This window comes from Thunnus maccoyii, chromosome 5, assembly GCF_910596095.1.
Source record: "Thunnus maccoyii chromosome 5, fThuMac1.1, whole genome shotgun sequence".
NCBI classification, from domain to species: Eukaryota; Metazoa; Chordata; class Actinopteri; order Scombriformes; family Scombridae; genus Thunnus; species Thunnus maccoyii.
This window is the reverse complement of record NC_056537.1, coordinates 18,868,813-18,890,299: the sequence shown is the minus strand read 5'-3', so window position 1 is coordinate 18,890,299 and position 21,487 is coordinate 18,868,813. Positions and strand designations below refer to the sequence as shown.

Below are 21,487 nucleotides of genomic sequence, written 5' to 3'. Positions count from 1 at the left end.
TAGAGGGGGTTACAGCATTTATTGAGATTTCCTTTGATCTTAGCAGTGGTCGAAGTATTCAGATCATTATGTAACAGTAATATCACAGTGTAAAAATACTCCATTACAAGTCCAGCATTCAAAATGTTACTTAAGTAAAGGTGAAGCTGTATGTATGTATTTTACACAAAATGTACTTAATGTATCAAAAGTAAAAGAACTCATTATGCAGAATGGCTCACTAATGAGTTTTGGTAATGTTATTGGTCAAGGTGGAAGTATTTTAACTGTTTATTTCTCTTGTGTAGCTTAATTTGTAATAATGTATATTTAATAAATGGATCATATTTAGTAAAATTTGAAGAACCTGAAAAGTAGTAACTGTCGTTGATAAATATATGTAGTGAAATGTGGCGTAGAAGCATAAAGTAGGGTAAAGTGGAAGTACTCAAGTACATCAAAACTGGACTTAAAGTATTACAAGTAAAGTAATAAATGTACTGAGTTACTTTCCACCACTGATTCTGGGGTTCATTTAAAGCTTGTTTGAGTAACATTTCTAATCTGCATGCTTTTGTTCATGTGGTAGATAAATAAATATACCAATATTCGACGAGCAGATGAGTCCCTGCATTTTTCAGGTAAAAATCTTAAGAAAGAGAATGACACTCCCTAAAGGTGTCGCACATCGCTAGCTAGAGATATGGGAAGAGTCAAATAATTAAATTGCATTTTTTAAACCATAATTTAAAACTGAAGTAAGAATTGTTTTCCATATTAAAAACAGGTTTTGTTTGAAAGCTATGAATGTGAATGTCAACCTTTTTGCTGCAGCACTTGATGCTGTGTGATCCAATGTTCAGGGTGACAGCAAATAAATATGTAAACTGTTATGTTTACACATGTGATGGACAGACGAACTTTTGATTACGTTTTATATATCCGCCATTTTGATTTCCAAATCAGACCGATTTCTCGTTGCCTGCCTGCTGACGAGTAATTTGGACAGTGTCAACACAGCCGTTCAGCACAGCAGGCCAACCACCGTGTAACGGCAGTGTGTAAATGACATTGCAACCGGGAAAGGGTATCGTTAAGCTAACAACGCAGTCATGAACAGCCAGCTACGGGCCTCCGGGTGACCTGACAGCCACAGTCGCCGAGTTGCCGTATAGTTAGATGACGACTGAGAAAAATGATGGATAGAAGGTAACTAACTAGCTATTTGCTCGTATTTTGAGAGGAAAAACATGTAACCTAACGTAAAGCCTGTCCGAGCTGCCTCGCTGTCAAGTGGTCGGGACAACACGGTAACGCTAGCCACGCAGCCGTGATAAATAACTGACTGTTAGCTTGTGACCTGCATTAACCGTTGTTTGCAACCGGCACCGTTTTAAAATAGTTTGGTAACGTTAGCAACGCAAATGAGACATTGCTAGCGTGGGTTTATGATCTGCATGCAAGGTAAGTGCACTGGAAAACGTACTGGAAGATGTTGTTCACAGGAGATAAGCTTAAACTTAACGTGAAGTTGCGATAACAGTATGGATAAGCTAATTAACATGAATTCACGCTGATATATAACAGTTCATTACGGTTAATATCCATTACTAGCTAACTTAACAGTAACGTTAACCGTTACCAGCTGATCTTACAACGCCACAGAGGCCTGTCTTAAAGCTGAGCATTGCATTGTTGTGCTGTTTGTATGAATTTTAAAATACATATTTAGGTTAGGTATTGGGAATGGATGGATTCCTGAAGTGAGTAGTGTGAGCTCTAACACCTGTTTGTTTAGCCTCAATATGTTTATTGTAGCGATGGGTACACCAGGGAAGCAGAGATAATTAATATCATGCAATCCGTTTTGATGGTGCTTAGAAATGAGTATGCTCAAGCCTCTTTTTTAAACTATTAAACAATACATTACCCCCGTTTTCCAATGTGTGACTGCTGACTGCGGTATACGAGATCACATCCACTATTAGGTGTGGGAGGGGGAGCTACCTACATTGACATAAACACATGCTGGATCAGCGGCATGTTCACCATGGGAACCGTTTCATCTTATGGATAAACATAAGGATAATGGATAATGCCTCAATATAGTGGTCAACTGTTATCTTCCCCGCATTAAGTCTCAAGTTTGTACTTTGTAATAACACAGATGTCAGTCGATGCAGGCTTAACAGAATAGTCATCACCACAACACAGTGGCTGACACATTTGTTTCCCTTATATACAAGTGTTTATGTCACATACTAAAGCTAGATTACTGTCTGCATGGGATTTGTTAATACACACATTATTTGCTGATGTAACTGTACGTGTGAGGCCATTCTCAAAGTAAGCTGGCTAGTGTCAATACACAGATGTACAGCTCTTACTCAATTACAGATGAACTGCTTCCTGGTTTTTGCAGGAAGCAAGCCTACTGTTCGTCTGCACATGCGCTGACTAACTTTTCCTCTGACTCTAAGGAACACAAACCAGATCTTCCTGGAAATGATTCTGTACCATTTGTTTTTCTCTTATTTTCTCCTCTCTCATTAACAGGTTGAAGGCATCTTCTCTGGATATAGTGTGTTTGGTGTTGTATGAGTGAAGTAGGTGTGTTCGTGTCGTCATTGTGTGAATTTGTCCAGGCCATGCAATGTCAGTAAGGTAAATGGCTGTTTAGCAAGATCTGACTGAGGATACTGCTCCTTGTCCAAATGTAAGAACATTTTTTAAAAAAGGAAATAAACATTGTTATAACTGTTTAGCACACACACAAAAATTGTCATTAATTAACTTTAACATGTATGCCACAAAGTCATGATACTGATCACTGTGCCACATCCTCTTTTGGTTAACAGCTAAGTATATGTGCTGGTGACGTCAGCCATGTTTTGGAAGTTTGACTTACACACATCCTCTCACCTGGAGGCTTTACTGGACAAGGAGGATGTTACGCTCATTGAGCTCATGGAGGAGGAAGATGTGCTGCAGGAGTGCAAGGCCCAGAACAGGAGGTTTGTGTATTGTTGGTTTTAGCAGCACATTGATAGTGTTATTATTATTACTACATCTTTGTTTTCAGTCATTCCTATTATCATACTTGTAACTGGTGTTTCTTTTCACATCATCATGCTTTTGTAGACTTCTCCTGTTCTTGTGCCAGGACCAGTGCATGCAGGAGCTGGTCCACATGATTACTACAGAGCCCCCTGCTGGTATAGAGGAGACCAAGCGCTTTAAGTAGGTGCTGCTGTGTAGAATATGCTGATGTAGTATACTGTATCTAGAAAAAAAATGAAATTTGCTGGTGCTGCACTACATCATGTCAACTACCTGTCATTTTGTAGCTGCAACCAAGAGCTCAAGAGGGTTCAGATTTGCTCTCGATCCAATGATCTAACCAAGCAATTGATAATACATTTAAAATATCTAAATGACTACTTAAATACTAGTTGGACAGTCAAAAATGTGAAAAATCAGTACAGTCCTGTAGGATATCAAGTACACTAAGGTAGAAAATAAGATACTGATTGTGTTTAACTGCCAGGTGTGTTCTCGTCATTTATTACAGGTATCCAAATATAGCATGTGAGCTGCTGACATGTGATGTGGGAGTGATCAATGATAAGCTGGGTAATGAGGAGCCTCTGCTGGAAACTCTGTATGCCTTCCTGGAGCAGCCATCCCCACTTAACCCCCTCCTGGCATCTTTCTTTAGCAAAACAATTGGGAACCTCATCACCCGGAAGACTGAGCAGGTAACACATACACTCACACACACACATACACACACACACACACACGGAGAGCTCTATAAAAGGGCGTACTCAGAGAAGTCTGAGGGGTGATTAGAGCAAGATAATTGGAACTGAGACAGACATATGCTTCCAAATTAAAACAGTTAAGTTTTCTAAATCAAAAAGCTGTGTACGCTTACACACTTTTCTCTGCTTTTCTCTGTTGGTCAGACAGTGACCTTCATCAAGACCTGTTAGCTTAACTGTCAGTTATGTTTCATATTGCACTTCAGTGGACAAAGGACACGAGTCAATGGTTTAGCACACAGTCCGCTAGAGTCAGAGCCTAAAAATAGTGCCCCCCTTTCTATTTATTGAATCAAGAATCGGTTTTGACCCCTACCCCACCCCTAACGACAAGGTCAGTTGGCCTCTCCATCTGACCAGCTTTGTTGGTCCAGAGCAACATTTCTTGACAGCTGGCTGGAAAGCTGTGATGTTTGGTATTCATATTCATGTTCCAGACAAGTCCAGACAAGTTCCAGACCACCCCCCCCCCCCACCCCATTGCCATCATCAGAACACTTCAATTTGTACTCAGTTCACCACAGTCAAAAAACAAAAAAAAGAAAAAACATTCTCAGCAACCCCTCCTGGTATCAAGCTATTTAGATATTTAGACAGTTTGGATTTTTATGTGCAAAGGTTTTGGATTTAATTGTTTGGAAATGGCCACACAGCTCAAATTAATATACGTTTATGAGTATAAGTATTTATGGTTATATGTGGATAGCAGTTGTATACAGACACAAGACTACATAATCTGTTTGGCTTCTCAGAGTTAATGTTTCTAAGTGGTCCTATGAGACTTTCAACGAAGCAACGTTGAGGAAATATATGTTACCAGAGGCAGCCACTTAATATACACCCGCACTTTCATCTGCAGAGCTTTTAAAAACATCTTCCTCCCAAACATGTTAGAGGTGAATGGAATTTGTGTTGCTGCTACATTTAAAAAACTTAACAGTAACATGTATTTCCGGAAACAATATCTGTCTTATAATCTTTCTATCTAAGAGATAATCCCAATGAAAATTATTTTATAGCGAGATTTGTGTCCAATTCTTAGTTTGAGTCTGAGTCTCAGTCTTTCAGTTTTGTGTTTTGTGTCATGGTGTTTCCGTTGCTCTTTGTTGTGTTTAGGTGATTAGTTTCCTGCGACGAAAGGAGGGATTCCTTTCCTTGGTCCTGAAGCATATTGACACATCTGCCATGATGGATGTGCTCCTCCGACTCATCAGCTGTGTGGAGCCACCCCCTCTTCGTCTCGAGACTCTTACTGTATGAGACAGATGAACCCACATTTACACTTTGAGACATTACACTCTTATATCTTGTACAATAATAATGTGAGATCTTTCTCAATAGTGGCTGAATGAAGAGAAGCTGGCTCAGAGACTCATAGAGCTCATTCACCCCGAGAGAGATGAAGAGGTAGAAGAGCATTTCAATATTTTTACAGTAATGAGTACCTCATTTCTGTGATTAAAATATACTATCACTACCACTGACTCTTGAATAGACCGTTGACAATACTAAATGTCTGTGTTGGTGGGGTTTTTTTTCTCTCACAGAGGCAGTCCAACGCATCTCAGACTCTGTGCGACATCATTCGTCTGAGCAGAGACCAAGCCAATCAGCTCCAAGAGATGTCACAGCCTGACCCTCTGCTGACTGTGCTGGAATCGTAAGTCAGACATAGACACACACACACAGATGTTCACACTCTCTTTACTGGATGCAAAGGTGATGACATACTCTGTTATGTTTCTACAGGCAGGAGTGTGTGGAGCAGTTGTTGCAGAATATGTTCTCAGGAGAGAGGACGGAGAGCTGTATCGTCAATGGAATTCAAGTTCTTCTCACATTATTGGAAATCAGGAGGCCTGTGTGAGTGAGAGACTTGAAAGCATATATATATATGTATATACATATATACATTATATATATATTATATTACATTTTATTATATAATGATCACTGTCATAAAAATTTTCATCTCTCCTTACCCTTATCATTTTTCTAAAATTGCCCACAGATGATGGAAGCTCTCTTATGTGACCATTTATTAAACATGTATCGATCCATTTTCTGGTTTTGATATGAGTTTGTTGTATGTGTTCCTGTGTTTATGACAGCGTGGATGGTGTAATGGATGCTCAGGGATTTGAGAGAAGTTACACTGTTAACAGCAGCATTCTGCTGGCCATTCAGCCACACCTGGTACACTTCCACCAGCTACTTTTGGAGCCACCCAAGGTATATAAACAAAGATATCAGGCACAAGGATGTTTCAATATTTTTGCTTTTTCAGTTTGTTTAAAACAGTAATCAACAATTGTCCATGCTTTCAGTTGATAATCTTTCACCATCTTTTATCTAATTACCATACTTTATCTTTACCAAAGTGACTTTTGATTGGCATGTTAAGTAATCAATTGCCACATGCAAGAAGACCTAATTTGGCAAGACTTTACTGTTTGTCTGAAGGGAGTGCACAGTGTTGGTATGACAAGAAACATTTTGTAACAATAAAACTTTCAGACATCAATAGGCTTATCCTGTGCTTTATCATTTGTAGGTCATTTTATATTAGCTGTTGTAATATGAGATAACATGTTATTCATGAACATATAATGTTATTTATCAATAGAAAATCACATATCCCCTGCACAGAAGTATAATTCATTCAGGTGCCAATTGCAGGCCATATGAAAAGCATTGAGAATGAAGAAAAGTTTTACCCCACACAAAAACTCATGAGAGCAAGCTCTGTCACTAGCAGAAAGTGACAACATGCTATAAGTATCGAATATGTTCAGATTTTTGATGTGCGGCAACTGCTTTCTTCAATAGTTTTGTTTAATTGTCTGTCATTTTGATACCTTTGCTGTACAGTAATTGAATCTGTATAACAACCTCCAGCTTGTTGTTTCCAAAACTCTGTGCCCTCAATCTGTGCACATTTAGCGAAATCCTATGCTGACTTCTCTTGGCATGCTGGAGGAACCACTTGGGAACACACGACTGCACGTAGCCAGACTAGTGGCCTCTCTGCTGTATACCAGCTCTGCTAGCCACGCAGTCGTAGCACAGGAACTCTGCCAGCTCAATACAATGGACCTGCTTTTGGTGAGAGGAGCAAACACAGTTTTTTTCGCTGTCAAATACAATGTTAAGAGAGTGACACTTGTGATGTCCCTTTGGAAAATATATGCCTTTTTTCAGGACTTGTTCTTCAAGTACACATGGAACAACTTCCTGCACCTCCAAGTGGAGCTTTGTGTTGCTGCCATCCTCCGGCCCTGTGCCCATGAAATGAGACTTCAGCCTGGCTTGGGATCCCAGGAAAAATTCAAGCCTCTTCAGGATGCATTGCAAGAGCAGGCGTTGGCTGAGACACAGACCTCTGAAACTCCAGTCACCACTGAAAACTCTGCACATAATTTAATGGTGACTCATGTAGGTGTCTGTTTGTGTATTAAGAAAGAGGTTTTAAGTTCCATTTGATCTATTAGAGACACAACTGTAGTTGCTCTTTCTGAATTAAGACAATTGATTGACTCTGTCTTTGTCTCTCACAAGTTGTTTCAGCACTGCCACCTTGTCCAGAGGATTCTACAGGCTTGGGAGGAGAATGATAAAACACAGTAAGGAACTTTGAGTGAATGACATTGTGTTGTTTTTGCCAACAGGCAGTAGCCTATGAGTTTCCCTAAGTGTGGTACCTCTGTGTTTAGGTCAGAAGGTGGTATGAGAAGAGGCTACATGGGACATCTGACCAGGATTGCCAACACAGTAGTCCACAACCTGGAGAAAGGCCCAGTCCACACTCAGATTAGTAGCCTCATCACAGGTATGTGTGTGGACAACCACTCACATTCGTACATTTTAGAATGTGATGATAAAAGAAGAAAATTACACTCAACTGGAATATTGTTTTCTTACTGCTGTTGATCTTGTATTTTTTAATTTAGAGCTGCCAGATGACTGCAGAGGGCGCTGGGAGACCTTTGTGGACCAGACCCTGTCAGAGACCAATAGGAGAAACACCATAGATCTGGTAATCACACAAAAATGCACATCTGCACTGTGTAATAGCTGTTTGTTATTATGCACACACAGAAACTTTCAGTGTTGCATTTATGGTGTTGTTTCCCTGTTCAGATTGGCTCTGGAAACCCACGCCCTTCCTCAGAGGATGATATGGAGAGCCCCTTCCCTAAAGAACTGACACTACAGCAGGTACACATACATAAGCATACATTAAATATTTAGGGCTTCTATTTTCAGATATAGTAATCTAATTTAAGCTGTGATGTACATTTTAGGCATTTTCAGACTACCAGATCCAGCAGATGACAGCTAACTTTGTGGATCAGTTTGGCTTCAATGATGAGGAGTTCACTGATCATGACGACAGCATTGGGTATGTTAACTTCCACTCTGTGTGTCAGTGTACCACTGTAATTGTAATCGTTTGCTGACTAAGTGAATCCTACCATTATTGCAGGGCAACGTTTGACCGGATTGCAGAGATCAATATCAACATTGATGCAGGCCAGGACAGCGTGAGTTTATTTATATGTATTCCCACATTTGCTCTATTGGGTTGTATTTCTGTAGGCTGCTGGAGAGCCCTCATCATCAGAGACTTTTTCACTGAAATGGTTGCCTTAGGCAGTTGAGGACAGCAGCTAAGACTCACCCATATGCCCATTAATGAGTACTTATAAAAATTAACACATTTCATTTGTCATCTTGATCTGTGCAGAGAAATACAGCTGTGTTTGAGGCCTGTTCCAAGGAGAGGATTCAGCCCTTTGATGATGATGAAGAGGATATCTGGGAGGAGAAAGAGATCAACTATGCAACACAAACAAAATCTCGTAACAGGTAGGCACACAATGGCAAATACAGATGCTTTCAACATTATGGAATGATTTATTGAAGCATTATGCTTTTAGTTTCATGATGTAGAGAAATTAAATGTCTTCACTCAACCAAACATACATTATTTCCAGGTTTGGTGGGTCACAGTCCCAGAGCCAAGCAGCAAGTAAGGCCTGTGATAGGACAGCAGGTTCTGGCACCGAGGCCTCTGACAGGACACCAGAGTCAGACTCTGAAGAAGAAGAGGAGCCTAAAGATGACCTGGATCCTTTCTCAAGCCAGGGCCAGACTGAGACAGCACAGAGTGAGATATATAATATTGTATGATAATGCAATAATTGCTTTGCTTTTAATGAAGGATTGCAGGTTTTGAGTATCGCCTCATGCAGAGTGTGCATGTTGCTGTGTTCATACAGGCTCTGGTTGGATCGCAGACTTTGGGGAGGTGAACTCAAAGGCTCCGGCAGCAGGAGTGGGATTCGCAGCCTGGGACACTTCATTCTCCCAACCAGCTGCCACAGAGGCAGAGGAGAAAGGCTGGGCCAAGTTCACCGACTTCCAGCCTTTCTGTTGGTGAGTCTGAGTTTGCTTTAAATATGTGGAGCTGCACATCTATTATTTTATTCAGAAATCATAAAATTACACACTGATGCAATAATTAAGAACTTGTAATGTTAATTAAATGAGAATAGGTTATATTTGAAGAAAAGCTCCAGTATGACAGGTTTACTTACAGCTTAAATAAGACGTTGGGTAATATTTTAACTGAAAAAGCTAAATCTTAACATACATATTAAAACTTGGAAATTTTGGACTTGGAAACTTGAAAAATATCATATGATGCTCTGTATATCACACAGCCCTAGATAAGACTGATTTAAAAAAAATATTATTTTCTTTTTGTCTTTCTTGCCAAAGAAAGGTTTTCCATGAGTATGCAGTGATGGTTTTGCAATACCATTCATAAATCATCAGTGAAAAAACTTTTGTGTCCATAACCAACAATGACGGATAGGAATATGAAATGTTTGTGCACAGGCATAATGCAAATTGGCATTTAGTTAGTCAAAGGAATGTGACCTTCAAAACTTTGTGCAGAAAACTACTGCCAAAGAATATTTCTTAACACAGGCAACCATAGAGACACTATAATGGAGAAAAAATTCACCCCAAATATTCAGTGGCTCTGTGTCTTTCATGCATCGGCTGTACTGTTTTCTGCAGGTTTTCTTATCTGTGTGACATGTTTCTCCAGCTCTGAAACAGGTCCCAGATGCAGTTCTCCTGTGGACTCAGAGCTCAGTGGATCAGACAGCACCAAACCAAACCAGAACCGTAAGTTGCTGCAGCACGGCTATTTGAGTGATAATACCACAACATGAATGAAAGTATAAATGCGCATTGATACAACAGTCAAATTGACTAAATACAAAAAATGAAAACACGTCATTTCAAAGTTGTCTATCTCTGCCATTTGTGTAAAATGCCCATTCAAAAGTCAACCTCCTCAATGGAATATAAATTGTGTATATTGAACTGCACAGACCACAACATGAATGAAAAGGCTGCTGTACACCATGCATCTTTGGCTTAAAATATTCACAGTGGATTTTTTTCATTTTTACCTTTTTAATTAATTCAAATTGACAGTTGCATATTACAGATTTATACAATTTCACTCTCCTTTCAAAATGAATGTGGTTGAAGGATAAATACTTAAACAATCATAACTGTTTTAGGGGAGTAAGGTTATTCTTTCATTAAAAACAGACAAACACATAATTTTGCCCAGGGTTAAATCCTGGGCAAAAGTCTTTTTCACCTGGCAAAAACTCTGCAGAGGTAAACACAAACTAATGCAACATGCAGGCTCACAGAGTCTTTGAATAGTACATATGTAGTATATATGACAGGCCCGATGCTATATACATTTGGCAACTTTTGACTACTGCCTCTCAATCTCCTGCCTCTGTGATGCATTGACTTTTCCAGTGAAATAAGAGTACATCCATGTTAAAATCACATGATCTCCTCTCCTTCACTCTCTGTAGCGTGTGTGTGGAGTGTGTGCGTGGCGAGAAAAGCTCCACTTGTGGCATCAGACAGCTCCTCCTCCAGCAGCTCAGAAAGTGACGAGGAAGAGAGCAAGACAGAGTCTTCATCCACTGAGACCGTCACCACAGAGACCATCACTACAGGTGCTGGCAAGGAGACCATCCGGCTCACTGTGGACGCCAAAAATGAGAGGGCAGTCTTCACCAGGTACAGTACACATGCTCACACAAAAATGAAGTGCAGCAGCTCTGTCTTGGTGGTTGTGATGAATCTCCCCCTGCATTGTACTGTACTGTGTTGTACTGTACTATCCATGTTGCTCTCAAATGCTTACACAGAGACCTCCCACCTTTATCCCTGCACACTTTTTTCCTGTGCAATTTTTACTTTCCCCTTCACTGTTTTTCTTCTGATATCACCCCCTCCTGTCTGTTCCCATCTGCCTCATCTCCCCTTGACTCCAGAGTATTCAGACCAGCAGTCAGACGGTATGTTGTGCTTGAGGTCCTTAATTCTGGAGTGTGGAATGCTTCCCTGGAGTTGTATGAAGGATTAAAAAGGCTTTCATAAGCACAGATGTGCCACATGTTTTCGTTTGCTTGTTGCATTTAACAGGATGTGAAGTAACAATCCATTGTGCCATAATTCAGGACAAGACTAATTCATCAAAAGAATGCACTAACCCACAACTGGTGACTTGTAGAGGTCCTACAGGACCACGGTCCTTATGCTAGGTTTATTTTATTTTCTCAAGATTATCCTGTAAGTAGCAAACACCACTTGCCTCAACAGTGACCCCTGTCAGAAAAGATCCACTGAGCATTTTAGAAATCAAATGATGGTCCATTATTGTATTTATGCAATTAGACCTAAAGCTAGGAGCAGTGTAGGACTTCTCACTCTCACTCTGATTAACATAGCCATGCCGCTATACGATATATGTAATTCCATTTTCATAAGATTGATACGACTAAAGTTGATATTTGTTTTCTTTTAGATCTCCAGCACTAACAGTATGTCAAATTGCATGCTGTGAACAAAAAAAGTCTACCAGACCAACATATCAGCACTCTAACAAACCAACACATTAGCAAGCAAGTTACTAACAAACAGTGCACCAGCAAGCATGCTACAGTTAAAATGATCCCACTTGGAATTTGAGAGTAACTATCTTAGCACAAACCTCAGCAACTTTGTGCCCTACTCACTATAATTTTGGTCAGTCACAGTACCAGAGCAGTGGATACATGGGTGACTGTATGTGCTGGGCATACAATGGCCAGTGTGTACTGAGCTGAGAGCAGGTAACTGTGTGTTGCCAATAGCAGCAACTAGCATCTGCAGTTTGGTCTTTACAGTTTGACTTTAGGTGACAATCCCCTGGTCATCTCTCTAGTTTGTTAAAATTTTATTTGTTTGTTTGTTTTTTTTCAGCGAAGCAGATAAGATGCCAGTAGAGGGACTCTCTATCAAAGACAAAGGGAAGGGCGATGAGAAAGACAGCGAAAAGGGAAAGAAACACGGAGACCCAACTACAGCCAGTCCAACTAACCAGTCGGCTGCTGTCACACAGTAAGTGTGTGTGTACATGTTTGTGTACAGCTGAATCAAGTAGGAGTAAGATCACCACGCATTATAACAATGATTCAAATCACCTTTCAACCTGCACAAACCTTGATAAAAATGTAAATGCTTTATGTATGACAACCACAAATTAACTATTTCACAATGCTTAAAAGAGTGTTCCAGTGTTTTACAAACCTGGGTCTACCTGTACCACACGCTACAGGTTGCTTCTCTCTACCTACATTAATGTCCTCATTACATTATCATGTCATAAATAGTGCAGATTGTAACTTAAAGTAGAGGGAACCGTCGGCAATATGACAGAATTAGTGTAGCAAGTTGAGTCAACTAATGTTAGGTGATTTGAATTGTCGTTTCTGTCCTTTTTTGTAATATTCTTTTATCGTAACCTTACAGAGAGATGCAGCCGTCTGCCAATGGACCAGCCTAACGACGCGGTACAGGCACACACACACATGCTCTTCACCTGTCCATTCAACACACAGCCATGTCACCTTTGCTTCCTGTTAGCAGTCCTCTTATGCCTTTTTTGTGTCTGAAGACATGCAAACGAATAGGAGATCCTCCATGTTGAGGTCAAACAGCCCTTAACAGTATGTATGTTGGATACCACAAATGCACACATGGGTACTATTGATGTCTCTCCTGCACCTCCATGACATAATCACAACTGAACCGCTTCAAAGAGAAATGTGTGTTTTTAAAGAACATTTCATCGTGCCAGAACCCCCAAAGCCAAATTGTGTCACACATGAACTGTTTGAACTTGGGAAATTAAAAAAAAACAACAACATTGTAACCTGTTGAGATGATCAGAAGTGACACTGAGTGTTTAAGTTACAACTTTGGCACTTTAAACCACAAGAAAACACATCAATCTGAAATTTGACCTTTTACTGAATTCAGCGTCAGAATTTCAGATTGTTTGAGCATGATGGCTCTCTGGGCATGAAATCACAGCCCAGTGATTTTTTTTTTTCTAGCAGAGCATTTGACTGTTTACACTTTAGTAAAGAAATCTGTACTCAAATAATCAGCCAAGATCACAATAGCCAAGATGCTTGCAAAGCTAGCTGCCATTTTGATTTCAGCATTTCGATGAACATGCCAGGCAGACATTTTATAAGCGGAAATGTGTGATTGATAAGAATTTGGCTTTTTTTCATACATGCTACCTGAATAATTTCTCAATCTGAGTAAGATTTATTTGCTTTGATCATGTGGAACATAAATGCTCTCTTTTTTGTTAATTTGGGAGTATCGGATTTGGGAGAATCATGTGTCATTTCCTCCTCAAACCTCTGTAGTTTAGAGGTTTGTGTGTGTGCGTGTGTGTGTGTGTGCGTGTGTGTGCGTGCGCTGTTGTATCTATGTGTGTAGACATGTGCCCGTGTGTGTGTGTGTGTGTGTATGTGTGTTTGAGCTCTGTCTGAGGTACAGAGTGCATTCTCAGGTCAAAGGAGAGGTATGCAGATACAAAGAAAGCACACCTGTGTAACACACATGCACACACACACACACACACAGTGCCACACACACATGAATACACAACTATATCTATACACACATGCAAAAAAAAGAAACAATCCCCACAAGACACACTGATGTGCACACACTAATTCATATCACCCTCAGAGCTGTTTAAATGTAATATTGTGAAATTTGAACCTGTATTAGGTTGTGGCTATTCTTGGTAATATGTAAACGTAATATAAATGTAAACAGTATATATAAACATTATATCTATTTTTGGAACAAATCCAATGTATGGAAAGGCAGTTGTTTTGCAGGTTGCAATGTGCGTATTGTATGTGTGTGTTGTACTGTTGAAATGAGGCAATAATGACGTCTGTGTTTCGGTCGATATCCCAGCATCAGTTCCTGTTCCTCTGCTACATGCTTCCTATATGGAGGTTTGGGAGTGTGCATGTGCGCGAGTCAGTAGTCCGCAGTATGTCTTCCGTATCATTTGGTTCAAGCATAATTCTGGTTCATGACAACTTGGTTCTTATTTTTGGAGTTTTGGTCATCAAGTTTTAATCAGTGGGACGCGAGAACATGGCGACATCGATTAAAAAGAAGTCCGACGGGGCAAGAAACACAATCAATAGGATGATCAGAAAGGTCTCTAAACAAACCAGCAGGTTAGCCACATGTGCTGGGAAGAGAAAACATAGGCGAACTGTAAAAATAACCTAAGTTGTGCGAACAGTGTTTCTTTGCAGATGTATGGCGATTGGTTTTTGGTCTGATCTCCCGCCATCCCTGTCTGACTTTATTGTAGCGATGCCACTGTGTTTTCCAGTTTCAGCAATGACTTTAGATACTACGGTTTTCTCATAACTGACAAAAACAAGACCCAAGTTGTATTAAACTGCAGGGTTTGGTTTGGATGGTTATAGTTAATATTGATGATATCCAGTTGGTCGACACAAATTTTAACTTGATGCAGACAAAATGTGTCCAGCTGATGATGATCAAACTAACTTCCGTTTGGTGTCTGACCTGCAGCACAGTGGTGAGTTTCTTTTTCTCTTCCATCAGCACCTGATTGAGCTGTTCGCTTCTTCTTTTCTCAACTTGTAAATCTCAGGTTTCTTTTTTCCCGACACTGCGATGTGCTGCTCTGATGAATTACTTTGAAGTGAGCGCACAATGTGATTGATCAATCACTTGTTGAGCTAAATCAGACAACTCCTGACGCATCTTGAGAACATGGTGGTTTAAAAAAATTGCCTCATTTACATGGTCTCTGCTGTGTTATGTAGCTCTGCTGTTTATTTTCCCTGAAGCTTAATGAGCATAATATTAAATTTTATAATAATTTCTTCTGTAGTTGGTGGAGGCACTGTTCACTCTACTATAAGACACTGCAGGAAACCCTGAGCTGGAATTATTCTTCAAGTTTGCGCGTGCCAGACAGCCATGCTTTACTTCTCTTTTCTCCTCGTCTCTCTCTTTCTCAGGGCAGGAGTTGACTTTAATTGCATATATGCCTATGAAATGATTTACATAGATTGTTGTATTTATTTTAAAAGCACTTTTTGAAGAAGCACTTTTGGTTTGTATTTGGTGGTGCCACGCACCATCATTATTCCCTACTAGAAGAGGCGGGAATGTTTGACTTGAATGAGTGAATCATGTAGATACTTTAGAATACTTTTTATTCAATGCTTTCAGCCAAAGTGTGTCTTCCCACCAGTGTATAACTGGGATTCATATCTGTGAAGTAGCCTCCTTTCTTGCAATGGTCTTACAGAAATAGATAGATTGATCTAAAGCTGTCTTTGTTTGATCCTTCCCTCATGTTCTTTTTAAGTCATGTGATGGAGTTATCAGCAGTAGGAGGAGATGCCACATGTCAAAGAAAGACTTTGAAGATTCATCTTAGATCACAGCCATTTTGCTTTTATCCGTTCAACACTGAGCTGTTTGAAGTGGAACTGCACAGAGAGTAAGCACTGGTTTCAGTCCGGGTTAGAAGAGAAAAACAGGGCTGGTTTTTTTTGTTTTTTTTTTGTTATTGTTTTTTGTCAGTGTGTGTACAGGGTCAGAATACGTCAACCCCTCTTTCACCAAACCTAAGCACTGCATCTGACCCTTACCTTTGTGTTTTGATCTGTGTACGTGTGTGTGAGTGACTCCTTCACCTTGAGAGTGTGTGTGTGTGTGTGTGTGTGAGCGCGCGCAGTGTAGCTACGGGTACATTGAGCTGTTATGCATAATGGCATGAGATACAATACGGTCATCTTTTTAAGTGCCATTAAGTTTGCACATTGGCCTCATTCACCTCATGGGTAAGTGCTGTGTTGTACAGCGTGTGCCCAGAACTTTAAATGAGAGACAGTTGGGTGTTATTACTTCATCCCATCGCCTGTTAACTTACAATGAGGCCATTTCAAAGTTTAAAATTTCCGCGCATTATAGCTTATTACATTAGTGTGTGTGTGTCTGTGTGTGTGTGTGTGTGTGTGTGTGTGTGTGTGTGTGTGTGTGTGTGTGAGTGTGTGTGTGTGTGTTGGGGGGCGGGGGGGCGGAGTGGTGTGAAAGACAGCCATGTTGTGAAATGCCTTTTTTGTAAAGTGGACTGATGCTGGTGTTTTCTTTTCTTTTGTTTTGTTTTTTTTCATTTAGAGAGTAATGTGTCTGTTACCTGTTGTCAATTTAGCTTGTAAATTCAGATATGAACCTAATAAATATGTCAGACCAAGAAGAAGGATGTCTTTGTCTTACCTACAACGCACACACACACACACACACACTAACACACACACACATACAGTACAAACACAGAGAAAGCGAGAACAGGTCTCGGTTGGAAGCACAAATATGTTTACCTTAGGGGCAGGTGAGCTGATGGATTATGTTGCTTCCCGATTCTTACTGTATGTCTCCCACACATGTGAGCCACACTAACAATTAATGCTACACCCTCAGACCGTCTCCCCCAGTGCAAACATAAACCTGCTCGGCACACTGATCTACTGTGCTGCAGGCGGAGGTGAAATGAGTTCATATAACAGTTGGGGGGGGTGGAGCTGAAGACCCCTCTTTGTTTCAGCTTTCATACAATACACCTCTCATATTCACAACAGCAGTTCTATCTATATATTGTTGCTCCTTCACAGTGGGTGTGTGTTTTCATTCCTTGGCTCTGATACTCTGTGTATGTCATCACATTCCTCTATAGTTTACGAGTGATCGTGAACACACCTGCCACTCCCGGACTGCTTTTTCTACTCTTTCTCTCTCTTGCTTTTCCACCTCTTTCCGTCTTCACAGAAGATGACCACCTTTACTTTGTCATCTGCACCTGCCTGCTCTTGCTTTCCAGAGTGCATACATGTGGAGAAGTGCACGCAGTGAGAAGTGGATGGAAAAGGGGAAGAGGAGGAGTTGTGTTTTGTACTTTAAATGGGTTGTGGAGAAACCTGCCTGTCCGCTTGGAGCTGGGAGAGGAGGAGCCTGTGGGGTGTGGGACTCTAGACAAAGGAGACATATACACACTGACACTGGATCACTAGAGCGCAAGGAGACGCAGACAGCTGGAGACAATCTTCAACTCCTGGAATACTTTGTTGTGTTTCGGAAAACTTGTCAAAAAAAAAAGGAATCCTGTCAGCTGTACGGATCCGCGTGTGAGCTGAGAGATGTTTGTGTTGAGGAGCTGGTCGCCATACGCTGCCTGTAGTGTGCAGAAGTGTGTGTGTTAGTATGTTTGGGATGGAAAAGTGGGGCTGGCACGACCAACAGCTCTGCTCTTAGCTCTACGCCATGGGGGGTTGCCATAGTTACCCCTCAGCTACAAAGACAGACGGCACGGCTCTGCAGCCTTCTGACATCAACGATGAAAAACTGTAAGTGATATTTTTTTTCCTCTCTTAACTCTCTTCATCTTCCGCTTGCTCTCATGTTTCAGTTTCCTGTGTAGAGGAAAGTTTTTAGTTTCTGGCATTTGCTTTTCCATCTTTCAGTGTTGATATACTCCTGAATCTTAAAGATGAATGTACAGAAAAGAAGATGCATGCATATGTGTAAGAAACAAGGACTAGAAAGCTGGCCGCACATGGTTTACTGAGGAATGTTCTCCAGATAAGAGTGAGCGTGTGTGTGTGTGTGTGTGGTACATATTTGTCTGATGGCATCAATGAAGGTGGATTCCTCTAACAGCAGGAACACATGTTGAGAAGCAGTTTGAACTGAGACTGTGAAGGCAGATGTGTGAACGCGTTTTAGCACAGTTACTGTGCAAATTTGTGCTCCGGGATGACTCTTTTAGAGCCAGCTGGCTGCGCCTGACAGGACTGTTTATTTCGCCCTCACAGCAAAAGCAAAGGTAAACAGACAGCCAGGAGCGAGAGAGAGCGGGATCACAGAAGAGTGTGTTTACACACAAACACACCATTACAAGTAGCTCCGGGTTCTTTGTGTTTGTGTGCTGACAACTGGTAGCCAAGAGGCGGTAATAGAGTTAATACCATGGAGCTGGAACAGGACGGCCTACAGGATGTTGACAAAAGAAGTTCCTGTGGATATTAGGGTACTTCTGCACTACTGTACCTTTTGAACTGATGTTTACATTCGTCTCTGTCAGTGTCCCTCCCTCTCTACCTCTGCTGACCTTTACTTTTGACAAAGACCTGCTGTTTAGACCATTAAACTAATTCTCCCTACCCATTCCTCACTCACACACACACACACACACATCCACACCGGGGGGAGTGAAACCCCACAGAGAGCACAGTGTTTCCCTTATCACAGCAGGCAAGGTCACACTGAGTAAACTCTCAGCTGCTGTGTAGACATCTAAAAACTGAGCGTGGCAGCTGCTTGATTCCACTTTAATGCAAAGCACTGTCTTCACAAACGTTTAGCAGTTGGGCAAACAAAAGTAGAGAACAACACTTCCTCATCACACTGCACTACATGTACAGTGTGGCCTCTCTTCTTTGCATAAAGTCAAATCATGCTGCCAGGTTTGACTTTCCAGTACACATCATTCATTTCCTGCACTCACACTCCAAAGATATCACAGGATCCCAAGCCGCCAGTCCTGTGTTACTGATTATAAATCATTACCTGTAGCTTATCAGTAAGTATGTATGTACTGGTGTAGGAAAGAGAGGTTTATGCACTCAGCTTGCATTATCTCGCACAATGTTAGTCTCGATTTTAGTCAACCACTGCAGCATTGTTTGCTTCATTAACAATAATTACTGTGGCTCTGAATCGACTGCTTTCATTACATTAACTGCTGGTTTAGTGGACGTTCAGGATTGCAGTTGCAGCAGTGTTCGCATGTGCCAGCCACAGAGGGCAAGATACACGAGAGGGAGCATAAAAGGCCTTATCTACTGGCTACAGCCGGAGTAATTAATCCACTGACCTATCAATTGTTTTACACAGCATTATTTTGTCTTTCTCTTTCTGTCTGTGGTTCATTAACTCTGCACTGTCCTCCCAAGGGGAATTAACAACAATAATCTGGAGGAGCGTCCGTATCTCCAGCAGCAGTACGTGTGTCAGCGGGTCACACACACAGACATGTTCACCCTCACAGCGCTGCCGCCTGGTGTCGATAAGGCAGAGTGGCTTGCCAGCAACAGTGAGTAAACCCCATTAGACACGGCAGAGTTGTAACTGTTTGCTTCCTCTTTTTCCTGCTCCTCATCCTCCAACTACACATAGCATCTATGTGAAAAAAAAAAAGAGCACGATGTAATTTTCTTCATATTGATTTCCTCCAGCGGTGGCATTTTTCAAGCACATAAACCTGTTCTCCAGTGCGCTGTCCGAGTTCTGCACCCCCAGCACCTGCCCGACTGCATGCGGACCGGGCAACACGTGAGTTAACTGAGCAGTATATGCAGCACATACATAAAGGGTTAGTTCCCCCAAATCATGAGATTAAAAACATCCTGAGGCTTTGTTTCGGGGAAGATGTATAGTATGGATCAGCGGAGATTTTTGTGACTTGGGTGAACTGACCCTTTAATGATCATCATTTTGCTTCTACATACTTCATGTGCACTTCTTCTGCCACAAAGCAAAAAGGAGTTGAAACTGTGAAAGACTATTTACTCCTTGTCTGACATTAATTGTATATTTTTTAGAGTTTATGTCTGGACCGACGACCATGGCAGGAAGCTGAAGTGCTCCGCTCCACTTTACTTTGACTACGCCATGTCATACATTCAGGAGCTACTGACTGACGAAGACGTGTTCCCCACGAAAGCAGGTAAAAGTTATTAATGTATGTATCTGTGCTGCATTGTTCTGCGTCACATTCCAGTTTCTGTGTTAAGCTGTTAATCTCTTCCTTCTTTCCAGGTGCAGCATTTCCGACTGGCTTTGTCTTTCTAGTCCAGAAGGTGTTTCTGCTGTTATTCAGGACTCTGGCTCACATTTACTGGTCTCACTACAGAGAGACACTCGCTCTGGGTCTGCACCCACACCTAAACACGCTCTTCACACACCTCACGCTCTTCTGCCGGCAGCATGCACTTCTGGAGCCAGAAGACACCGAGCCGCTGCAGGACCTCATCACCGCTCTGGGACAGCAAGGAGAAACCTAAAGAAACACACACATTTATTGTACACCTTTTTTTCACACATTTATTTACTTGTTATAGCTGATTACAAAGCTATTTACTTTCATCTCTCTGGGCCAAACTTATACTTCACAGTATGGATTTTTTTTAAAGAAGGTCTGGAAGTTGTAAAAGAAGCTGTTTATGAACAGCATGAGGGAAAATGAATGAGTCTGTTTTGCTTTAAGAAGCAGTGAATCAGACCGCACAACAGTATCTGACTCTTGTTGTATATCGCTTTCATCAGTTATGGTGATATTGTGTGAAACTGTATTGTTGCATGTTTGTGTATTTTAACATAATAGTGCATTTTTCTATCTCAATTATGTCAAGATCTTTAAGGTCATTCAAGTCTTCCACATACACTTAACACAATAAAAAAAACGTCCTCAGATGTATTTTCCCAAGTGTAAATATAAATTAAATGTGCCATTGCTGCATGCTGAACATGTGCAAACCCCATAACATGATGTGTTGACGCAAAATGTGATTACATTGTCGAGACTGAACGGTATATTCTTCATGTATATGGACTTGCTCAGCTTGACTCCACAGCTTTTTGTATGTATGAATCTGTACTCTGCAATAAACATTTGTGACAATTTTCTGTATATTGTAGATTAAAAAAAAGTTTTCAAGCTTTCTCAATTATGTAGAAATAATCAGATAATTTGAGGTATTATTGAAAGACTTCAAAGTTTCGCAAACATTTCAACAGTGTAACAGAACTGGTAAAACATGAACTGGTTTCTAACATGATTATTGTGAATGTGAAGTACATTTTATTTGATTTATTTCATACTTTTTTATTTGTCAGTCATGATCCTTTACAGTTGTTAGTTATAAAAAAAAGCATCAAACAGCTTACAATAAGTATATCATCCCACCCCATGATCCCTAAATAATAATAATAAATAAAAAGAAGGAAAGAAACAGGAACAACAACAATAATAGGAATACATTTTATTAAGATTTTTAATTAATTTAAGTAATTGTATAATAAAAAGTAGGTTTGTGAGGTGTTTTCAAAAACTTAGTTGAATTTTCCAAGAATACTCTCCAAGATAATTAACATGTTGTTTTCCA

The 21,487-nt window shown here is 40.7% G+C and overlaps 2 protein-coding genes across 6 annotated transcripts; both read left to right on the top strand.

The window, feature by feature from the left end:
* Positions 1 to 158: 158 nt before the first annotated feature.
* ppp6r2b (protein phosphatase 6, regulatory subunit 2b) lies at positions 159 to 16,521 on the top strand. Of its 5 annotated transcripts, none has more exons than XM_042410688.1 (26): positions 160 to 1,188; positions 2,536 to 2,695; positions 2,838 to 2,993; positions 3,121 to 3,219; positions 3,551 to 3,737; positions 4,920 to 5,057; positions 5,145 to 5,210; positions 5,351 to 5,463; positions 5,553 to 5,666; positions 5,915 to 6,035; positions 6,747 to 6,908; positions 7,005 to 7,238; positions 7,362 to 7,426; positions 7,517 to 7,632; positions 7,754 to 7,839; positions 7,944 to 8,021; positions 8,108 to 8,205; positions 8,290 to 8,347; positions 8,551 to 8,672; positions 8,801 to 8,973; positions 9,086 to 9,242; positions 9,925 to 10,004; positions 10,721 to 10,931; positions 12,159 to 12,296; positions 12,708 to 12,748; positions 15,631 to 16,521. In XM_042410688.1, exons 3-25 carry the CDS (start codon positions 2,866 to 2,868, stop codon positions 12,739 to 12,741), a joined length of 2,778 nt encoding a protein of 925 aa, XP_042266622.1. In that variant the 5' UTR covers positions 160 to 1,188; positions 2,536 to 2,695; positions 2,838 to 2,865; the 3' UTR covers positions 12,742 to 12,748; positions 15,631 to 16,521. The 5 variants fall into 5 exon arrangements, 4 of the variants coding, with proteins under 4 accessions (XP_042266624.1, XP_042266622.1, XP_042266623.1 ...); XR_006096098.1 differs by having other exon boundaries at positions 161 to 1,188; positions 12,708 to 14,829; XM_042410689.1 differs by having other exon boundaries at positions 7,005 to 7,229; positions 12,708 to 16,521.
* Positions 16,522 to 17,258: 737 nt separating this feature from the next.
* LOC121897452 (MOB kinase activator 2) lies at positions 17,259 to 21,042 on the top strand. The gene is made up of 5 exons (XM_042411956.1): positions 17,259 to 17,668; positions 19,277 to 19,416; positions 19,559 to 19,655; positions 19,925 to 20,049; positions 20,142 to 21,042. The coding sequence occupies exons 1-5, from the start codon at positions 17,586 to 17,588 to the stop codon at positions 20,384 to 20,386; spliced, it is 690 nt and encodes a 229-aa protein (XP_042267890.1). The 5' UTR covers positions 17,259 to 17,585; the 3' UTR covers positions 20,387 to 21,042.
* Positions 21,043 to 21,487: the final 445 nt, after the last annotated feature.

Coding starts and splice junctions, on each gene's coding strand:
- LOC121897452 (XM_042411956.1), top strand. CDS start 17,586: ATGGGGGGTTGCCATAGTTACCCCTCAGCTACAAAGACAGACGGCACG. Junction 19,417..19,558: donor AGAGTGGCTTGCCAGCAACA/GTGAGTAAACCC, acceptor GATTTCCTCCAG/CGGTGGCATTTTTCAAGCAC. Junction 19,656..19,924: donor GCATGCGGACCGGGCAACAC/GTGAGTTAACTG, acceptor TATATTTTTTAG/AGTTTATGTCTGGACCGACG.
- ppp6r2b (XM_042410688.1), top strand. CDS start 2,866: ATGTTTTGGAAGTTTGACTTACACACATCCTCTCACCTGGAGGCTTTA. Junction 3,738..4,919: donor TCACCCGGAAGACTGAGCAG/GTAACACATACA, acceptor TGTTGTGTTTAG/GTGATTAGTTTCCTGCGACG. Junction 5,464..5,552: donor CTGCTGACTGTGCTGGAATC/GTAAGTCAGACA, acceptor ATGTTTCTACAG/GCAGGAGTGTGTGGAGCAGT.